The sequence below is a fragment of the Oncorhynchus keta genome, chromosome 11 (assembly GCF_023373465.1).
Source record: "Oncorhynchus keta strain PuntledgeMale-10-30-2019 chromosome 11, Oket_V2, whole genome shotgun sequence".
NCBI classification, from domain to species: Eukaryota; Metazoa; Chordata; class Actinopteri; order Salmoniformes; family Salmonidae; genus Oncorhynchus; species Oncorhynchus keta.
In genome coordinates, this window is record NC_068431.1 from 38227274 (window position 1) to 38246672 (window position 19399).

A 19399-nucleotide genomic window follows, 5' to 3' on the forward strand; every position below is an offset into this window, starting at 1 on the left:
TCAACAATACATTGTGTGGTATCATAAAATATAGTGCACTTTTCAAAATAGAACTGTGTAACTGTGTAAAATACATGCCCTTTGTTCTTCTAAAACCGTACCAATGTGATGTTTATTGATAACAACCTCTTCATGCCCTTATATTAATAGTGCTTACAGTGCAGTTTCTGTCTCTATGGCTGTGAAAGATCCAGCTGCCCTATGAAGAACTTAAGGGGGTGTCCATTCCAAACACCAATGAGGTCGGCCCTCTGTTTCCCTTCAGCAAACAATATTAAACAATATAAGACAAGATATTTGTTTTTCCTTTGAGAGGATGATTATGGTCACATCGCTGAAGGGGTTACGTTCGACTAAATCTTCAACTTAAAAGGATTTGTTGAAAAAGTGGGTAAAATGGTGAGATTTCATTTTTACGTACAGCACATTTCACTGCTCCACAGCTCAGATAACACAGTGTCTGTAATCAATGATCTGACATGACACTGGATTCAATTCTGGATACATTGTAATAGATGGAATCCAAATACTGTTATAGTTAGTAGTATGTGTACATGTACAACGTTTATACAGGATAAATATCAGACAGTACCGCCAATCCAAAATTCAGTCGCCCCTGGCATATAGAGAGAACGGATCATGTCCAAATAATAAGTTCTCTCTCGGACAAGAAGAGTTTATCTTAGTGCATCTAGGCTCGGGTCAACTGACAGAAACTCCACCAATCAATCCACAATGATTTGTACTAAACGTTTTCCCAATACATTTCTCACTGTTACAAATCCCCCGGAGAGTGATCAAAATTAGTATCCAAATGAATGTTGACAGTTTATGCTTGTTATGGTCTTTAGGGCTTCTCTATTCTAAATAATATGGCAGAGTATCTATGTACAGTGGGATGTTGAGATTGTAGAAAACTCTTACAATTGGCCATGAGTACTTCTCAGAACCCTCTCTCAAACTCTCGCTAGCCTTTAGAGATTAATTTTGGGACTTCTTGTAGCTGAGGTAGGCTTCCAAACCCTGACCTCAGCCTAAAGTTCAAATGTCATCGCTAACTAGAGTCAAAAATAATGCCTCAGCCCTGCTTGCTTGGTAGTCTCCCCAAGCGCTGTGTGGTACACTACACAAGGCGGACTTCCTCTCTGGGTGGAATGCAACGAAAAGAGTCCGCAGCCCTTAAAAACAGACTCCACCCACGAACACGTGTAGATCTATACACGTAAACCGTGACAGTCACGGGATCTAAACCGGCACCTCTTCCGGAGACCACCACACGGTGGTGCTCTTTTTCAGAGCTTTAAAGAAATGGATTGCTGTGGTCAAGTACTGCAATAGAGCAGAGCAGAGCAAATATTCAGTGTTCCAGGGTATCGTGAGTGCTCTCTTGATTGCTAAAATTTTGAAGGAAAGGTAATGAAAATTTTAAAAAAGGTATTGAAACTAAAAAGTGACCAAGAGAGGGGGAATCTGTCAGTGTCCCTCCTAACTGTGAGAGCAGAGGGGGGAGTCATGAGAGTGAGGGAAGCCCTTCTAGAGAGTCATGATTTGAAAGGGGTAATATGTACAGTATGTGATGCATATAGAGCTTCTCCCCCACAACACACACAAACATACCAACATAATCCCGTGACCACATCCCTGTTAGAGTTCTCTGCTCACAAAAAGAGGAAGTAGGTACTGTATCTGTCCATCAGGACTGTTGTCCAGACCACTGACCTGTAGTTCACTGCCCACTTCCTCTCTCCAGGTCTGAACCTGACCTGTGTGCATGAGCCAGTTGGGCATGAACAGTAACTACACAGATACACACTCAGATAGTGTCAAGGCTGTGTACAAAACTACTTGGCTGATTTTGACTGAACCCTGATTTTGACTGAAGTCGATTAAGCAGCTTCTGTTTATTTTCCTATTCCAAAATCTCAATAGTAAATGTATATCTCTCATTTGATTATGGTGTTTTATGACCATGGGCCTTAGGGTAATGGCAGAGTGCCATTTCATCTCTACAATGGCTCTAAATAACAGAAAGTGGGATGGATAGTCATGATGGTGGTGGTAATTATGGTAAAAATAGTGACGATGTAGTTCTCTGAGACATTCCCAGGGCTGCCCCCCCCCTCCCCCGCGGGAAACAGAAACTCCTCTCTGCTATTTCTGTCATGGTGAAATAATGGTGAATATGCCATCCAGTAACCACCTGCCACTCTCTGCACAACTGTGATGAAACAGCATGCTTCCGCAATCAAGAAAATTACTAAGCTCTTTCTCTCATCATCACTTGCCCTCTGCCCCCCCCCCTCTCTCTCTAAACCCGCCCCCCAAAATAACTGTTCAGTCATTCACAATTTGACAAATTAAAACGAGCGAAAACTCATTATCCAAATGCTCTGAATATACACTACATGGCTCCGGAGTCCAATAGCAGCGAGCTTTACACCACACCAGCTGACGCTTGGCAGTTCATGAAGCTACGAACAGTGTTGCAACCAAGAACAGACCATTTTAACGTGCTATGCGCTTTCAGCACTCGGCGGTCCCGTTCTGAGCTTGTGTGACCTATTACTTTGCGGCTGAGCCATTGCTGCTCCTAGACATTTCCACTTCACAATAGCAGCACTTACAGTTGCCGGGGCAGCTCTAGCAGGGCAGAAATTTGCCGAACTGACTTGCTGGAAAGGTGGCATCCTATGACGAAGCCAAATTGAAAGTCACTGAAATAGCCGAATCCACTCATTGTAATTCTCTCTCTCTCTCTCTCTCTCTCTCTCTCTCGTTGTCACTGTTGCCAAAGCAACTATACATGGACAAATATACAAATATACACAAGAAGAAAATAACAGCAACAACAATTGAGAAAGTAAATCTCATATATTATGACAGGCCAGGACATAATCTGCTGCAAGATCTACATTTTCTCCTAACAAAATGCAGATTTTCTCCTCAACAGGTAGTTCAAGAAAACCTGCAATTCTTTCTTTAAATTTCAGGAGTTTTTTTTTTTTTTTTTGTGATATTAGCATCCTGTCTCTATGTCCAGGCTATGGTCACTGAGTCTGTACAATGCTAATGTCTTCCTTTGAATTCTTTAATCTTGACAAAGTCTTGTGAAAATCTGATATCTCTATTTAGAATTTGTTAACATTGAAGTTTGTGATTAAATTGAGATTTCTATTAGATCTAATGTTGTTATTTGTGGTTGAATGGTTGAATCAAGTTGGTGCTTTTGCTAGTCTGAAGGGTCACTCTCTGGTTATGGTGTTTGCAGAAATAAGCCTTGTAATTCTAATATTCTGGATCACAGTGTGTTAGTTGAGTCCAGAAATGTGTGTCTCTTTTCTCAATTTGGAATGCCAGGGGGAATCTCCCAAGATCTGCCCTACAGGCTAGGTTTGGGGCATTTCTGGGCACACCTAGAATGTTTTGACAAAATTCCAGGTGTAAAACTTTGGTGGGGCATTTATCCCATGAGGTATATTTTAAATTGTAAAGGGGCCCACATTTCTCTGCCATATAGAAGGATTGGTGTTATGAAAAATAATACATCAAATAATTTTACCCAAATTCTAATTTGGTGGGTTAAATTTATATAGAGTCTTTCTAATTGCAAAATATGCTGGGAGTGCTTTATCTGTTAGAGACTTTATGGCCATGTCAAACTGGCCAGATGATCTTCTAGTCAGACCAAGGTAAGCATAGTTGGTGGTGTTTCAGGGTTGGATGAGATCTGGACTTTTTCTGAAAGACCATTGCTTTGCAGTCTTTCCTGTTGATTCTCTCTCTCTCTATCGAGAGAGAAGAGAGACAACTATTACTCAGTCAGACTGTGTATAACACACAGAGGTGACGCAATGCAATCTCAAGATGGCACTAACCTCTAGAAACCACTCATTTCGAGAGGGGTTGATTGTAATCTGTTCTCTATATTTCCTGGCTGGCAAAGTACCAGGATGTTGTCCCTGGTTTCGAGAACTGAATTTGAAAACATAATCTTAATGCATCTGAGGAGTTGAATATATGAAACTTTTGTAACCTTCAAATGATACATTGTAAACTTGATACACAGACAATGAATACAATGTCTTCCATATTGAAACTGAATATATACATATTTAATTTCAATATTAAATATAAATGTCAAACTAAATGCAATATTCATTCAAATCATGATATGCAAGTTCAATTTATGAATCCAATGATTCAATTTGTGCAAATCAATGTTTAGAAATCATAAAAAGTCTGCTTTCTACACATTGATTTGACTATGCCAGGCAGACTTCGATATGTCTTGTGCAGTAGGCTAGAGTACACTGCTGTTACTTGCCAGGTGTACCATTTGATTAACTGTGCTGTCAGTCTCAAAGTAGTGACTTACTGTATCCTGCATGAGAACAGTGCTTTCACAATTACTTACTTTCAAAACGACTAATAATTGCATTTAGAGTTTTTCTGCTTTGCATGTATGGGAAATGCTTTTCATACTGTACATCCACTTAGGTGGGTTGTGCAGTATATATTAAAGTGTTATTGAATATAATCACTTAACAAAACAAAAAAAGAGAGAACCTGAAGGAATACAAATTAATATAGAAAGTGTGTAGTATCTCAGCTTGTACAATCCACCCACTCATTTAACAATGTCACAAGGATAGTGTCGTTTTGATTTTACAGTTGAGACACTGGGGTGCTTCCCCATAGAGCACCCCACAACAACACAAAGTGTCGTCGATGAGAGTAGAGAAAAGAAACAACCAAAAAGATTGCGCAAAGGGATTTTCATTTCCGGGACTATTTTAGGCAGTGGTTAGTTCTCTATTTCTGGAACAAAATACTGTAATTGAGATAATAATGTTGTTTCATAATCTTCTTCTATAGCATCCATATAAAGGTATAATAGTACATACATACATATAAATTAAGGTATAATAGTACATACATCCATATAAATAGAGGTATAATAGTACATACATCCATATAAATAGAGGTATAATAGTACATACATCCATATAAATAGAGGTATAATAGTACATACATCCATATACATTAAGGTATAATAGTACATACATCCATATAAATAGAGGTATAATAGTACATACATCCATATAAATAGAGGTATAATAGTACATACATCCATATAAATAGAGGTATAATAGTACATACATCCATATAAATAGAGGTATAATAGTACATACATACATATAAATTAAGGTATAATAGTACATACATACATATAAATTAAGGTATAATAGTACATACATCCATATAAATAGAGGTATAATAGTACATACATACATATAAATTAAGGTATAATAGTACATACATACATATAAATTAAGGTATAATAGTACATACATCCATATAAATAGAGGTATAATAGTACATACATCCATATAAATAGAGGTATAATAGTACATACATACATATAAATTAAGGTATAATAGTACATACATACATATAAATTAAGGTATAATAGTACATACATACATATAAATTAAGGTATAATAGTACATACATCCATATAAATAGAGGTATAATAGTACATACATACATATAAATTAAGGTATAATAGTACATACATACATATAAATTAAGGTATAATAGTACATACATCCATATAAATAGAGGTATAATAGTACATACATCCATATAAATAGAGGTATAATAGTACATACATCCATATACATTAAGGTATAATAGTACACACACACACACACACACACACACACACACACACACACACACACACACACACACACACACACACACACACACACACACACACACACACACACACACACACACACACACACACACACACACACACACACACACACACACTATTATAAAGGGGTTTGTAAGTATGAAGGGATTTGTAAATAAACTGTTAACTATTAATTTTGAGTTTATACTATGATAGAACCCCGTTAGAAAATAATTTCACACGCTACAAATGTAAAGTATAAAGGAGTGATTATAGATTTTTGAATCCCAGTAACTGATGAAGGGCAGGTAGCCTAGCTGTTAGGAACGTTGGACCAGTAACCAAAACGTCGCTGGTTCAAATCCCCGAGGTGAAAAATCTCTTCACGTGTCCTTGAGTCGCTCTGGATAGGAGCATCTGTTGAATTACTAAAATGTTAAATGTCTAATAAACATTTAGTTTCATTACTGAACTCAGCAGAATATCATATATAATGACTAATTTGGCTAGATTGCATTTACACTGTAAAAAGTTACAGAACAGTTTAAGTTTTATAAAAATATGATAACATTGAGTAATTCTACAACAATGAACAATCATTATATTCGGCCCTATTTACCTCAAAATGATAGCGAAAAATGAAAAATGTAATTATGTGCTAACTAACCTCTACACTTAGGCAATTGGGCAGGTTTTGTGAATCATTTGCTGAAACCGCTACACAAGCTGCTGAGAAAAACTCCAGACCACAACAGAAACTGAAGACATACATAAATATCAAAGGATGCAGCTAGGATGTGTCAATCACAGATTGCTATCTCTACAAGGTAAGTCTACTCTGTCTCTGTCCATCTCACTCTAGGACCGCCGGTGGTAAACTCCTTTATCTCTATAGGGCTGGTTTAGATACTAAGAAGTCTGTGTTAGTGTGATGAGATAATGATACTAGCTGCTCTAGTCAATCTGTATAGTTGAAGCATGACAGATTATGCAATAGAAATGTAAAAGCAATTTCCAATTGAGCCGAAATATGCAGCTTTTACCGTGAATGCAGTCTGCTAACGCGGGAACATTGCCTTTACATTTCAATTACAATGAAACCTCAGCGACATGGATTAAATAGAGCCCTGGTTAGAAAGCAATGAATATGGAATTTGGTAAATTCTCCAGTTTTCGATTGAAGGCTGGTGCTAAATTGTCATGGATCTAACATTTGTATTGTGGTTGTTAAGTAATACATATAAGAGAGTTCCACAAGTTACCAACATATATTGAGAATCGATTCAGATAAGGCTGGCTATATTTGTTCTGCATGCCGACTTTCATTCATTGACAAATGTTGACATGATTTTGCAATTTAGCAATCACTCATCCTGTCCCTGTCTCTTCCAGATGTCTGTTTGGTGGCAGGTTCTGTTTCTCCAGTTTTTCCTTACCCTGAGCTGTGTGTACCCATGTTGTGCATCCCCTCCAGGCCTACTCAAGTCCTACTCATACTCCCTCAAATCCATCAGATGCACCCACACTCGGGTACAGCAGCTGCTCAGGAGATATGTGAGTTGACTCCTCTGCTAGCTTCTATTACTGGTGGCTAGTCTGCTAGAGCTTCTATGTTTTTTTTTAATTGATTTTTTAAAATTTTTAAATTAAATTTTTTATTTTATTTTATTTTATTAACAACAAATCAATACATAAAGCACACGAGGGAACACAAGCATACATAGATTACAAACAATGGACAATCGAGCTAGGGGGTACAATATCACATTACAATTACACAAGGACCTTAAGGGACATGCATATACTTACAATTCTAACAGCTTTTTTGTTAGTAGAGCATTTAACCGTCTTAAAATACAGTTCAATTTCTTTTTGTAGGATACGAAAATGTGGTTTTCTGTTTGTAAATTTACATTTGTGTATATGAAATTTGGCCAAAAGAATAATGAAATTAATTACATAAAAATGATTCCGCTTATTTCTATTGTATGTAAAGAATCCAAACAGTACATCTCTCCACAATAGTGTAAAATCTTCATAAATGTGTTCAATTATAAACCTACTGATGTCTTGCCACAGTTTTCTTACATGCATACAATGCCAAAAAAGATGCACAACTGTTTCTGGGTGGTCATTACAAAAGAAGCAATTTGAGTTGATGTTTTCCTTAAACTTCTTCATATAGTGGTTGGCAGGATAATATTTATGAATAATTTTAAAGGAAACTTCCTTAATTTTGTTAACAAGTAGGTATGTTTGTGGCAACATCCAAACTTTTTTCCAACAGATATTATCAATAAATCCATTCCAATCAGGCATGACATAAGGTATAGATACAACATCCTGCTGAAACAAGGATCGTATCGCTCTGTTGTTGAATGGACCAAAAGAGAAACAAATCTTTCCTACTGATGAGTCAACAGGGTCAATAGAAGGTAGGCTCTGAGGGTCAGGTCTTGACATGTTCCTGAATAACATAGCAACACCTGAGGGAATGGCATCTAAAAAATCTTAGATGTTACAGGGACCTTGTAAAGTGATAAGAATTCTTTATAACTGAGTAAAAGACCCTCTGCATTTACCAGTTGGCTCACCAATAGGATATTATTTCTGAACCAATATTCTAAAAACAGAGAGGTATTTTTATACAATATATCCCGATTATTCCATATATAATATCTGTGTGGAGAAAAATTGTGTTTATAAATTAAGGACCATGATAAGAAAACCTGCCGATGAAAAGCAGAAAGTTTCACTGGAACTTTGTCAATATTATAATTGCAAAACAACATGAAGTTAAGGCCACCAAAAGTAGAGAAGACATGATGAGGAATAAAATTCCAGATAGAAGTGGGTCTTCTTAGGAATTGTTTTATCCAATTGATCTTGAAAGTATTATTTAAAGTAGTAAAATCCAGAAAATTCAGTCCACCATTCTCATAAGTGTTCATTACAACAGTTTTCCTAATGTTTGAGTTAAAGAGAGGAATTAGGCAAGGTTGTCCTATCTCTCCGTACCTGTTTTTATTAATCACCCAACTTCTTGCAAATTCTTTAAATAATAGTCCTGTACAAGGTATTTCCATAGCTGGTAAAGAAATTATTATAAGCCAGCTGGCTGACGATACTACACTTTTTCTGAAAGACGCTAACCAAATTCCCATATCGATCAATGTGATACAATCCTTTTCCAAAGCGTCTGGTCTATTTCTTAACATTAAGAAATGCGAACTCATGGCTGTCAAAGATTGTGTGACACCTTCATATTATGGTATTCCAGTAAAAGAAGAACTTACATATTTAGGCATAACCATTACAAAGGATCAGAAGTCTAGAGGCTTACTAAATTTTAACCCTCTTATTAAAAAAACCCAGAAGAAACTAAATCAATGGCTACAGAGGGACTTATCTTTAAAAGGTAGAGTCCTAATAACCAAGGCTGAAGGTATCTCTAGACTAACATATGGTGCTCTATCTTTATATATTGACCGTAAAATAAGCAAGGAGATAGACCAGATGCTTTTCAACTTTCGCTAGAGCTTCTATGTGCCCAGAGACAACAGCTATCCTCCCCTGCTACAGGCTGTTATCATAATGTACCTTCATTTGTCTTGCCAGAAGGAGGAGCAGTTGGATAACAAGCAGTTTGAGGACAGAAGTCTGGAGTGGCAGACCCTACCCTCCCTCTCCACAGACTTCTACCACTGGCTTCAGATGAAGGTTTGTGTGTGACCTGTACCACCTGTTAACCTGCTGTGGTTTAATGCTTTAAAAAGTTACTATGGAATAGGAGATTGTGATTTTGTGAATAATGTTATGATCTGGCCTGTACAGGACTGGGAGCGTCTGAGTGCTGCCTCTCGAGACCTGCACACCTTCTGGGCTCACCTGGACATGAAGAGAAGGGAGATAGAGAGGGAGGAGGTTGGACAGGGGGCAGCCCACAGGATGGGGAGCAGGGGCAAGCCAAAACCCAGCATACCTGAGAGAATACAGCACATTCTGACAGACCTGCGGGATCTCATGACAATAGTGAACTATCAGGTACAGACGATGTGCGCCATATACATGAACGGAGTGTATACTTATTCTCTCTGCGCACTATATTAGGTGTTCATGTAGCTACCCACTATGGCTACTCAGTAGCTACTGTATATACACTGTGGAGAAATGTTATGAGCTCAGTCTGATAAACCTCTCTGTGGTCTTTACAGTTGAGATGTGTGAACAGCTCCAAAGTAAGCCCCACCTCTCCCCCTGCCCTGACCCGTGCAGTGAGCACTCCCTCCAGCCACCAGGCCCCATCAAAGTCCCTGTGGACCAGCCGCCTGGAGGGCTACGTCATCCTCAGGGACCTGGAGCGCTACCTCACCAAGCTGGCCAGAGACTTCATCCTCCTGAAGACCAAACACAGAGGTCCTCCAGGTACCTAGCCCAGGGGCAGATAGACATGGTATGCATGGATTCATATTCATAATGCAAACTAGTACTGCACAAGCCTGTGATGGGTTGTGGTTAGAGTGGCTTTTAACTTATTTTGTGGACTAGGGACAATGTTGGATGTGAGAATGTACAAATTGTAGTATTATGAATTATAACACAACAGTATTTTATGTAGTCAATGCACACAGTTTATTTCAGAAGTAACAAGGCAGCTAATAACACCAATAATAATGATATTAGTATTATTCATTATGATGATAATAATCAGCGTTATTATAAGTTGATAATAATGATATATTTCATTCAGTATTACTATGACAGAAATACAGTACTGTGACTCAATATTGCCAAGTGATGTCAATACCTGCTGTTGTTATTTCAACTGCATTAATGATAGGGTTCAATTAATCAATAAGGCCCGAGGGGGTGTGGTATATGGCCCTATATACCAAGGATAAGGGCTGTTCTTAGGCATGATGCATCCCAGAGTGCCTGGATACAGCCCTTAGCTGTGGTATATTGCCCATATACCACAAACCCCAGAGGTGCCTTATTGCTATTATAAACTGGTTACCAACGTAATTATAACAGAAAACAAGTCGTTTTGCGTCATACCCATGGTATATTGTCTGATATACTACGGCTTTTCCGCCAATCAGCATCCAGGAGCCAAACTACCTGGTTTATAATTTCTAGTATTCCCTAAGATCATGATTTCTCACAGTGAGATGCTCGGTTGACTTTGTTAGACGGAAACCAAGTTTACGCATAGTGTTACTGTATGTCTTACTCTACTCTGGGTTTCTCCCGGAGTTTCCTTCTTTTCTTTCTCTCTCTCTCTCTCTCGCTGACTCTAACAGCTGAGAGCTGGAAGAGTGTTGAGAAACACTTCCCAACATCCCCTTTCTCAACAGTCCTCACTTCACTGTACTTTCCAAAGATGCCTTTTTGCCTATTTATTTACTTATTTATTACTTATTTATTTGTAAAATGTTGTTTATTTTTGTTATTATGGAAATCTAAATATATATATATATTATTTTTTACATACAAGAGCAAATATATTGTAAAGGACTACAAAATAAAGATGAAGCATAAGATTGAAAATGTGTTGTTTCATTTAATACGAGTTTTGTTAATAAACAGTATTATGAATTCCGGGCAAAACCTCTGAATCCATTTATATATGATAATATGTCATTTTAAATCAATAACTATCTAAATTAAGATTTATAAGTTAAATTGTGCTTACGGAGAACATAATGATCTTGTAGTAGGCAGTGTATGGCTGTGGTCTCACATTTAATGGAGAAAAATAACTTCTGTGTGGCTATAATCTGATTGGCTAAAGCAGGAAATCATCCTGTGGAATGATTGGTTCTCTGTGGATTACAGCGAGGTCGTCATCTTGGGTTGAGTTGAGGGGCCGTCTGCAAAACAAGTCAATTCACACGAGGCCATTGTTAGTCCCTAATGTGGATTATTGGTCAAAACTTCCAGTGAGAATATAGAGATGAAAGAGGTAGCTATCTTTAATACTCTACTGCTTTCCATTTGACAATCCCAGCTCATCTCGTCCTCCATCTAGAAGTCCTCACCCTCCCTTCCTCAAGCCCTACTGTCCTCATAATAATATGTTTCCTCCTCTCCCGTCTCCTGACTCACCACCAGCAGGTGTCCTTTCTTGCCTTTGGCTACCTTCAGCTCTGGTCCACTGGTGAAATCAATGACCCCCTCCTTCCCCCGAGCCACCGCAAACTTAATACTGCACACAGACAGGAGGAGAGGATCAGAGAGAGGAAAGGAGTGATGGGGTGAGATGGGATGAGAGAGAGGAGGGAATAAAATAGAAAGTCATTGTGAAAATAGAGTGTCATTAGCACAAACAGTGGAAGACAGTTGGAATGGATTGGCAAAAATGATCTGAAAAAGGTAATGAAGCTATCCAGTGTCCAGATGATCAGAGAAGCTCAACCATAGAGAGCCTATTCTAATTCCTAATTCTATGAGCCAGACCCACCTGTCCTGGCTGATGTTGACCTTGTTCTTCTTGTCCGCCATGGTGGCCAGCTTGGTCACCACCTCGATCACATGATCACACTGGAGCACCACATCACTCTACAGGGCAGACAAGGGGTCAGAGGTTAGGTACTGTACTTTATGGCACCATGGCAGTAAGTCACCATGACAACTGCTAGATAGAATAACCAGAATGAGTTCATCCTGTTACCTTCTGCTTGTTATCCTCACTGGGCACGTGCAGAACCATGAACCCATCAGTCAGAGAACTCACAGAGATGCCTGGAAAGAGAGGAATGGCACCCACTCCCCTGTTATACATTACAAACACATGACCACTACCTTATAAGCAATGTTACTAAAAACCCCTGAGGTCTAACCATTTAAGTTCAACCCCCCTGCCCCCGCTCCAGGCCTGCCTTCACCCCTGGCCCACCACCCCCGGTCCCTCAATCCCCTATGACTCCCAGCAGAAACTCACTCCTCAGGGCCGCGTAGTCGATCCTCTGCTTCAGCTTGGCCTCAGCCACCAGCACAGCAAAGGAGGAGGTGAGGAGCAGCTGGCGCGGCCGCGCCTTGTAACCCCTCCTATCATACTTAGTCACCGCAACTCCATACTGTCACAGACAGAAGAAGACGGGAATGGAGAGAGAAATGAAAGAAGAGTGACAGTGAGAGAGAGGGAGGGGTTGTCATAAAAAACAAACGTTTCTGTATCAATATAGATTCAAAGCAATATACGACTTTGTAGAGACACATTACACAGGAAACAGCCAATTAGCATGATTTAAGTACTCAACCAACAACAAGAGAGTGACAGAGGTGAGACGGGTCATGGTAGACTCCAGTCCAAACAGACACAAACACTACAGGGGGATAGTACTACAACATCATGTTACTCACCTTCACTTTGTCATTGCCCAGAGTCTGTATCACTTTGAGGTTGAACTCCTCACTGTCTGTGTACAGGAAAGAGCATCTGTCAGTGGTGTGTTTGTCAAGTCTGTGAAATGTTGAAGTCTGTGTACCACAGGAGGCTGCTGAGGGGAGGACGGCTCATAGTAATGGCTGGAATGGAGCAAATGGAATGGAACACGTGTTTGATGTGCTGGATACCATTCCATTTCTTCCGTTGCAGCCATGACTATGAACCCGTCCTCCCCAATTAAGGTGCAACCAGCCGCCTGAGGTGTGTACCAAGTGTGTCAGTGAGTGTGTGTGCCCTACCTAGTCTGGAGGCCACAAACAGCTTGGGGACACTCTGGGGATAGCTGTCCTTCTGGTCCTGGAAGATCTGACTGGCTACCACCTTCTGCTCCATCTATAGAGGCACAGAAGAGATACATGTGGAGTTGGAGAAAGAGACAGAAGGAGAAAAGGGGAGGAATGGAGTAGGGAGACAGAGAGGGAGAATGTGTGTGTGTAAGAGAGAATAAAATGAATAGAAAGTGGACAGAAATAACCTTTCTATGTGTTCCTGTCAGGCGAGTGACAGTAACAGACAGTAGAGAAGCCTACCTGTTTCTTCCACTCTGGCTGGATCCTCCTGCAGTAGGCCCGCATCATGTTCTGCATACACAGCCTGCACAGGTGCTCTGACGCCTACACAGACATAGGGACAGATACAAATAAAACATTGACACATTGTATGTACAACAGTCAGACGCATTGCACCATCACACCTTAGCTGATGCTACATTTCCTTCAGTGTGTGTGTGCGTGTATGTGTACTGTGGGGCTGCAGTACCTCAGTGAGGCTAGGTGGGGGGACGGGCCAGCTCTTGTCCAGGACACTCTTGGGCGGGTTCCTAACCAGCGTCATCAGGAAAGAGAAACGCTGATGGTCCAGGAAGTACTCATTCTCTGGACAGCGCTCATAGTGGCGGTAGATGAAGCCCTTGATGAACTTGCGTATGATTTCAGCAGCGTGTCTGCGGCGCCTTGCCTTACGGCGGGATTTCATCCCTCTCCAAGCAGACTGGATCACTAGCACTATACAGAGAGAAAACAAATCAATCATATCCTAGAAACACCCCAACAAGCTACAACTGTGCAGAGCTCAGAAGAACAAACTAAATCATATTCTCTGCCTTACTTCATTCAGCAGAAAGTGGCTGCAGAGTAATTGCTTGAGGAAGCAGTAATTGAGAAGCAGGTAAGAGTGTGAGCTGTTTGATCCCTCACCTGCGTTTCTGATGCGGTGGTACTTGGCCCTCTCTCTGTAGCCCCTCCATGAGGTCTGTAGTGTGAGAGCTAGAACAGAGCACAGGAACAGAGGAGACAAGATGGTGGACCACAGAACAGACTATATCAATTACATCCTTATTACATTTGGTTAGTGTATTATACATCCTCATACTTCTGCCAAGGGCAGTTCACTGTTTTCTACTGCTGCTCTGCTGTTAATCATGTTATTTTCTTCAACACATTAATTCCCCCCAAACTAAACAGTCTTGTCATCGTCCTCCCTGCTGTATAGTCTTACCGATGGCGGGCCTCCTGGCCTCCAAGGCATCTTCAGTGGTGAACAGAGTCTTTGGGAAACGGATGAAGATCTTGGTCCTGCAAAGATATAGGGAATTACACATCAACAACATACCGTCTCATGTTTCTCCTCATAACATGACTAAGGCAAATGGAAGTCCCCTTACTTTCTGTTCTCCCTCCCTCCCCCTCTCCCCCTCTCCCCCTCCCTCCCTGTGTGTACATACTTTCCCAGTTTGTATTCCTCTGGTTTATAGCCCAGGTGTTGGACAAGAGTGGCAACTCCATCAGCCAGTCTGCCCTGCCAGTTAGGCCACGTCCCGGGACACAGAGACTTGTACCTGTGGTAAAATAAATGTATGTGGTTAATATAGAAACTGTGGTTATAGAAACGTGTAAATAGTCACATAATACAGTGCATTCAGAAAGTATTCAGACCCCTTCCCCTTTTCCACATTTTGTTACGTTACAGCCTTATTCTAAAATTGATTTTAAAACTATTTTCCTCATCAAGTTACACACAATACCCCATAATGACAAAGCGAAAACAGTTTTTTAGACATTTTTGCAAATTTATAAAACCATAAAAACATTTGAAAAATGTATTTACATAAGTATTGAGGCCTTTTGCCATGAGACTCGAAATTGAGCTCCTGTTTCCATTGATCATCCTTGAGATGTTTCTACAACTTGATTGGAGTAAATTCAATTTATTGGACATGATTTGGAAAGGCACACATCTGTCCATATAAGGTCCCACAGTTGACAGTGCATGTCAGAGAAAAAACCAAGCCATGAGGTCAAATTAATTCCCGTAGAGCTCTGTGACAGGATTGTGTCGAGGCACAGATCTGGGGAAGGGTACCAAACATTTCCGCAGCATTGAAGGTCCCCAAGAACACAGTGGCCTCCATCAATCTTAAATGGAAGAAGTTCGGAACCACAAGACTCTTCCGAGAGCTGGCCGCTTGGGCCTAACTGAGCAATCGGGGGAGAAGGGCCTTGGTCAGGGAGGTGGCCAACCAAGATTCTCTGGTCTGATGAAACCATGATTTAACTCTTTGGCCTGAATGCCAAGCATCACGTCTGGAGGAAACCTGGCACCATCATTATGGTGAAGCAACGTGGTGGCAGCATCATCATGCTGTTGGGATGTTTTTCAGCAGCAAGGACTGGGAGACTAGTCAAGATCAAGGGAAAGATGAACAAAGCAATGTACAGAGAGATCCTTGATGAAAACCTGCTCCAGAGGGCTCAGGACCTCAGACTGGGGCCGTTCCAACAGGACAACAACCCTAAGCACACAGCCAAGACAATGCATGAGTGGCTTCGGAACAAGTCTTTGAATGTCCTTGAGTGGCCCAGCCAGAGACCGGACTTGAACCCAATTGAACATCTCTGGAGAGACCTGAAAATAGCTGTGCAGCGACGCTCCCCATCCAACCTGACAGAGCATGAGAGGAACTCCCCAAATATCAAGCTTGTAGCATCATACCCAAGAAGACTCAAGGCTGTAATCGCTGCCAAAGGTGCTTCAACAAAGTACTGAGTAATGGGTCTGAATACTTATGTAAATGTGATATTTCAGTTATTTTTTTAATATAAATTTGCTAAAATGTCTAATATAATGTTTTTGCTTAATCATTATGGGGTACTATGTGTAAATTGATGAGGATTTTTTATATATTCTTTTAACCCATTTTAGAATAAGGCTGAAACGTAACAAAATGTGGAAAAAGGGGTCTAAATACATTCAGAATGCACTGTATACAAACAAACATACCTCTGTAGGAAGGCTTCGTAGCGCCGGCGGTAGGCAAAGCCAGCTCTCCTGACTCTCAGGTTCTCCATCAGACCCAGATATTTGACCTGGTGTCTGACCAGAGCCTCATCAAACCTCCCTGTTGAGAAAGAATATTACATTGTCTGATTGACTGATTGACTGATTTACTGATTGACTGATTGACTGATTTTACTGTGTACGATTACCTGACTGCTTGGCATCGTTGGGTTTGATACAGCGCACATAGGATGGCTCCTTAGACATCAGGATCTCTATCAGTTTGGCCAGGCTGTTCTTAAACTGAGTGGCAGCCTGCAGAGGGCAGCAGTGAGGTGCGATATCAAACTGTGTGTATTTGTGTGCGTGTTTGCTGACTAAACTCAACTTTCAGCACCCAAAGAAAAGCCTGCATTTACACATGACATTGTCCCGTGTAAATGTGTGCTATTCTTTTGTTGTGTAAAATAATTATTTGGGTGCCGAAATCCAGTCCGCCCACACTAGTCGCTGCTCAACTCCAATGTAAATCATGGAGTTGAGTTTAGTCGGCTGTGAGAGTATATCTGTCTGTGTATGTCTGTGTGCGTGTATCTCACCGTCTCTGGGCGTTTTTGGGTCGTCACCTCCTCTCTGTGGAAGCACTGACTCAGGATTTGGTTATCTGACTGGCATATGACCTGAACAGAGAAAGCACAACACGGAACCATATAAACACACCACACCTATGGACACTATACTGCATATACCTACTGTAGTGTACACACATAAACAGTGTGAAGGAGTTCTGAGAGAGTTCACGAGTGTGGTGAGTGTGGTCTGTGTTCTCATTTCTCTATTGTTACTCCAGCCTCACCTCTTTCAGGTTTCTGTAGAGCAGGTCAGTGTTTTTGTCCAGAAACCCTGTGATGCAGAGGAACATAAAACAATACAGAGAGAGTGTGTGGTTGAAATCAGTCAATTATTTATTGCAGTTATACTCCACATATTTCTGTGACTAACCTTTTATTTAGTTTGTCATATTTTCAGAAGGGGGGGTTTACAGGTACAGGTATAGCATTCAAACTCATATTCATTCAGATATATTCATATATTCAGTTATCATGACATTCGAAAGAAGAAAAAAACACATCAGAAATTAATATAAAGATAAAGAACAGTATCAACAGTTTGGTAAAATGTTGTCTGCAAGGAAAATAAACAAAACAGTCTCCCCCTCCCAACCCATCCCCCCCAGTCCCCATCCACCAACCACATATTGCCTCCTCACCCGGAAACCATGTCTCCCACTCCAGTTAATAGAAATAGCAGAGGTTAGATGGGGTCACCTTCCTTGCTACTTCTACATATTCTGAACAGAGCAGGTATAGCCTGTTATCGCTGTGGCTGAGGAATTGGCATATAGTATTTTAATCGAATGAAATTGGAGCCAAGTCCCATATGCTCCAAAACCGAACAAAGTTACGACCATTCTAGTCTATAAAACGTTGTTTTTTTTTGCGTTGAGAGATAGAACTGCATTTGGTTTCTGATGAAGCATGTAGGTTATCTTGTTTTTTAACAAACTGGCTTTTGTCTGGATGTACCAATTTGGGTAAGTAAGTTTTGAAACAGGACGACAGAATTTTTGGAAAATAGTTTATCAATGCTAGAGGGCGATATTGAGCACACTGAGTGGAGTCCATACCTTTTTTATAAAATGAAAATTAGTGCTGTATTCACATCCCTTCCAAATGAACCTTTATGAATGTTCAGTGCGTGCGCAATGTTTATGGGACCCAGCTTCTCCTAGCCAAACACTTCATAGAAAGACTGCTCATTAAGAAAGTTGCCCGCTTCCACACCAGTTACAAGTCCAGTGACCCGTACATTTTTGAGGGATTCCGTTTTCTCTTTTAAGAGTTTGATTATCCATTCCAACTTAGCTTGCTCTTTTTGCAGGTCATGAGTCGTACCTCTGTCGCATTGGCTGTCTTCTCCAGACTTTTCACTTTAGTTGAAAAGGTCTCCACTTCAGCAGTGAGCACTGCCAATGATTCATTTACTGGTTTTAATTGTGATTGTAAGTCGAGGGAAGAGGTAATTTCCACACAAACAATCTCTCGTATAGTAGCGGCCAGCTCTTTCTGTAGTCTGGTGTTGAAAACCGCCATGTTCCCACAGTTGAATTGTGGATGGACATATTCTAGTTGCTGAAGTGAAATAGACCTGTTAGTTATTTCTGGTCACACAATGAATGTCCCACACCTTTATATGATGTTTAGTATTGACAAGTTTTAGGAAATAAGTCAGTAAATTTATAGTCATTTGCAAAAGAAACCCACAATAAAGCGATGCGTTTCAATGCATGCCACCGGAACTGGTTCCTCTGACACGGAACCAGCAGTTCTACTATTGACTGATTGATTAGCTAGCTCACCATTGACAGTGTAGTTGACCTCTCCAGCATAATGAATCAGTCTGAACTCCTCCCTGCCCACCGCCTTGCGTGTCTTCCCATTCGCCAATTTGTGACTGACAGACAGAGACAATTCATATCTTAGATACAGAGCCACAAATATACACACAAATACATTTTGGGGTGATGGTGCAAATACACAAACAAAATATGACATGTGTGTGTATGTGTGTAAGAGAAAGATTGGACTCACGTGACAAAATGGGCATGGCCTCCCAAAGTGTCCTCAAGCTTCTCCAGGAAGGAGATATCACTGGGCTCCCCTGGCCTCAAACACTCCTCATCCTACAACACATTTCACATTTACATGTTAACATTCAAATAGAGAGAGGGAGAGGACAGAGGGAGAGAGATACCAGAGAGAGGAGAAAGACTAAAGAGAGTCAGATAAACTACTAAACTGAAGGGAACGCCAGTCATTCTCACCAGGATGGAGATAAAGCCTTTGTGTTTCTCCTCCACCAGGTCACAGATGATCTTGTTGTCAAAGTACTTCACCGGCTCCCACTGAAAT

At 40.5% G+C, this 19399-nt stretch overlaps 2 protein-coding genes across 6 annotated transcripts in view; one reads left to right on the forward strand and one right to left on the reverse strand.

The window, feature by feature from the left end:
• The first annotated feature begins 7045 nt into the window (after positions 1 to 7045).
• LOC118390209 (uncharacterized) lies at positions 7046 to 10134 on the forward strand. Its single transcript, XM_035780550.2, has 4 exons — positions 7046 to 7255; positions 9320 to 9421; positions 9536 to 9745; positions 9916 to 10134. Exons 1-4 carry the CDS (start codon positions 7046 to 7048, stop codon positions 10132 to 10134), a joined length of 741 nt encoding a protein of 246 aa, XP_035636443.1.
• A 175-nt stretch (positions 10135 to 10309) lies between these two features.
• Positions 10310 to 19399, reverse strand: part of LOC118390208 (unconventional myosin-Ic-like) — a 36614-nt gene continuing 27524 nt past the window's right edge. For all 5 annotated transcript variants that reach the window (XM_052457096.1, XM_035780549.2, XM_052457094.1 and 2 more), the window contains 19 exons: positions 19312 to 19392; positions 19079 to 19170; positions 18847 to 18941; positions 17284 to 17330; positions 17027 to 17107; positions 16637 to 16742; positions 16431 to 16548; positions 14875 to 14988; positions 14649 to 14725; positions 14348 to 14416; positions 13911 to 14155; positions 13682 to 13765; positions 13391 to 13484; positions 13067 to 13122; positions 12645 to 12780; positions 12375 to 12445; positions 12165 to 12262; positions 11810 to 11909; positions 10310 to 11574 (listed from right to left, as the gene is read on the reverse strand). In XM_052457096.1, coding sequence (XP_052313056.1) covers positions 11548 to 11574; positions 11810 to 11909; positions 12165 to 12262; positions 12375 to 12445; positions 12645 to 12780; positions 13067 to 13122; positions 13391 to 13484; positions 13682 to 13765; positions 13911 to 14155; positions 14348 to 14416; positions 14649 to 14725; positions 14875 to 14988; positions 16431 to 16548; positions 16637 to 16742; positions 17027 to 17107; positions 17284 to 17330; positions 18847 to 18941; positions 19079 to 19170; positions 19312 to 19392 — 1791 coding nt within the window. In that variant the 3' untranslated portion in view covers positions 10310 to 11547. The remainder of the gene's footprint in view (positions 11575 to 11809; positions 11910 to 12164; positions 12263 to 12374; positions 12446 to 12644; positions 12781 to 13066; positions 13123 to 13390; positions 13485 to 13681; positions 13766 to 13910; positions 14156 to 14347; positions 14417 to 14648; positions 14726 to 14874; positions 14989 to 16430; positions 16549 to 16636; positions 16743 to 17026; positions 17108 to 17283; positions 17331 to 18846; positions 18942 to 19078; positions 19171 to 19311; positions 19393 to 19399) is intronic.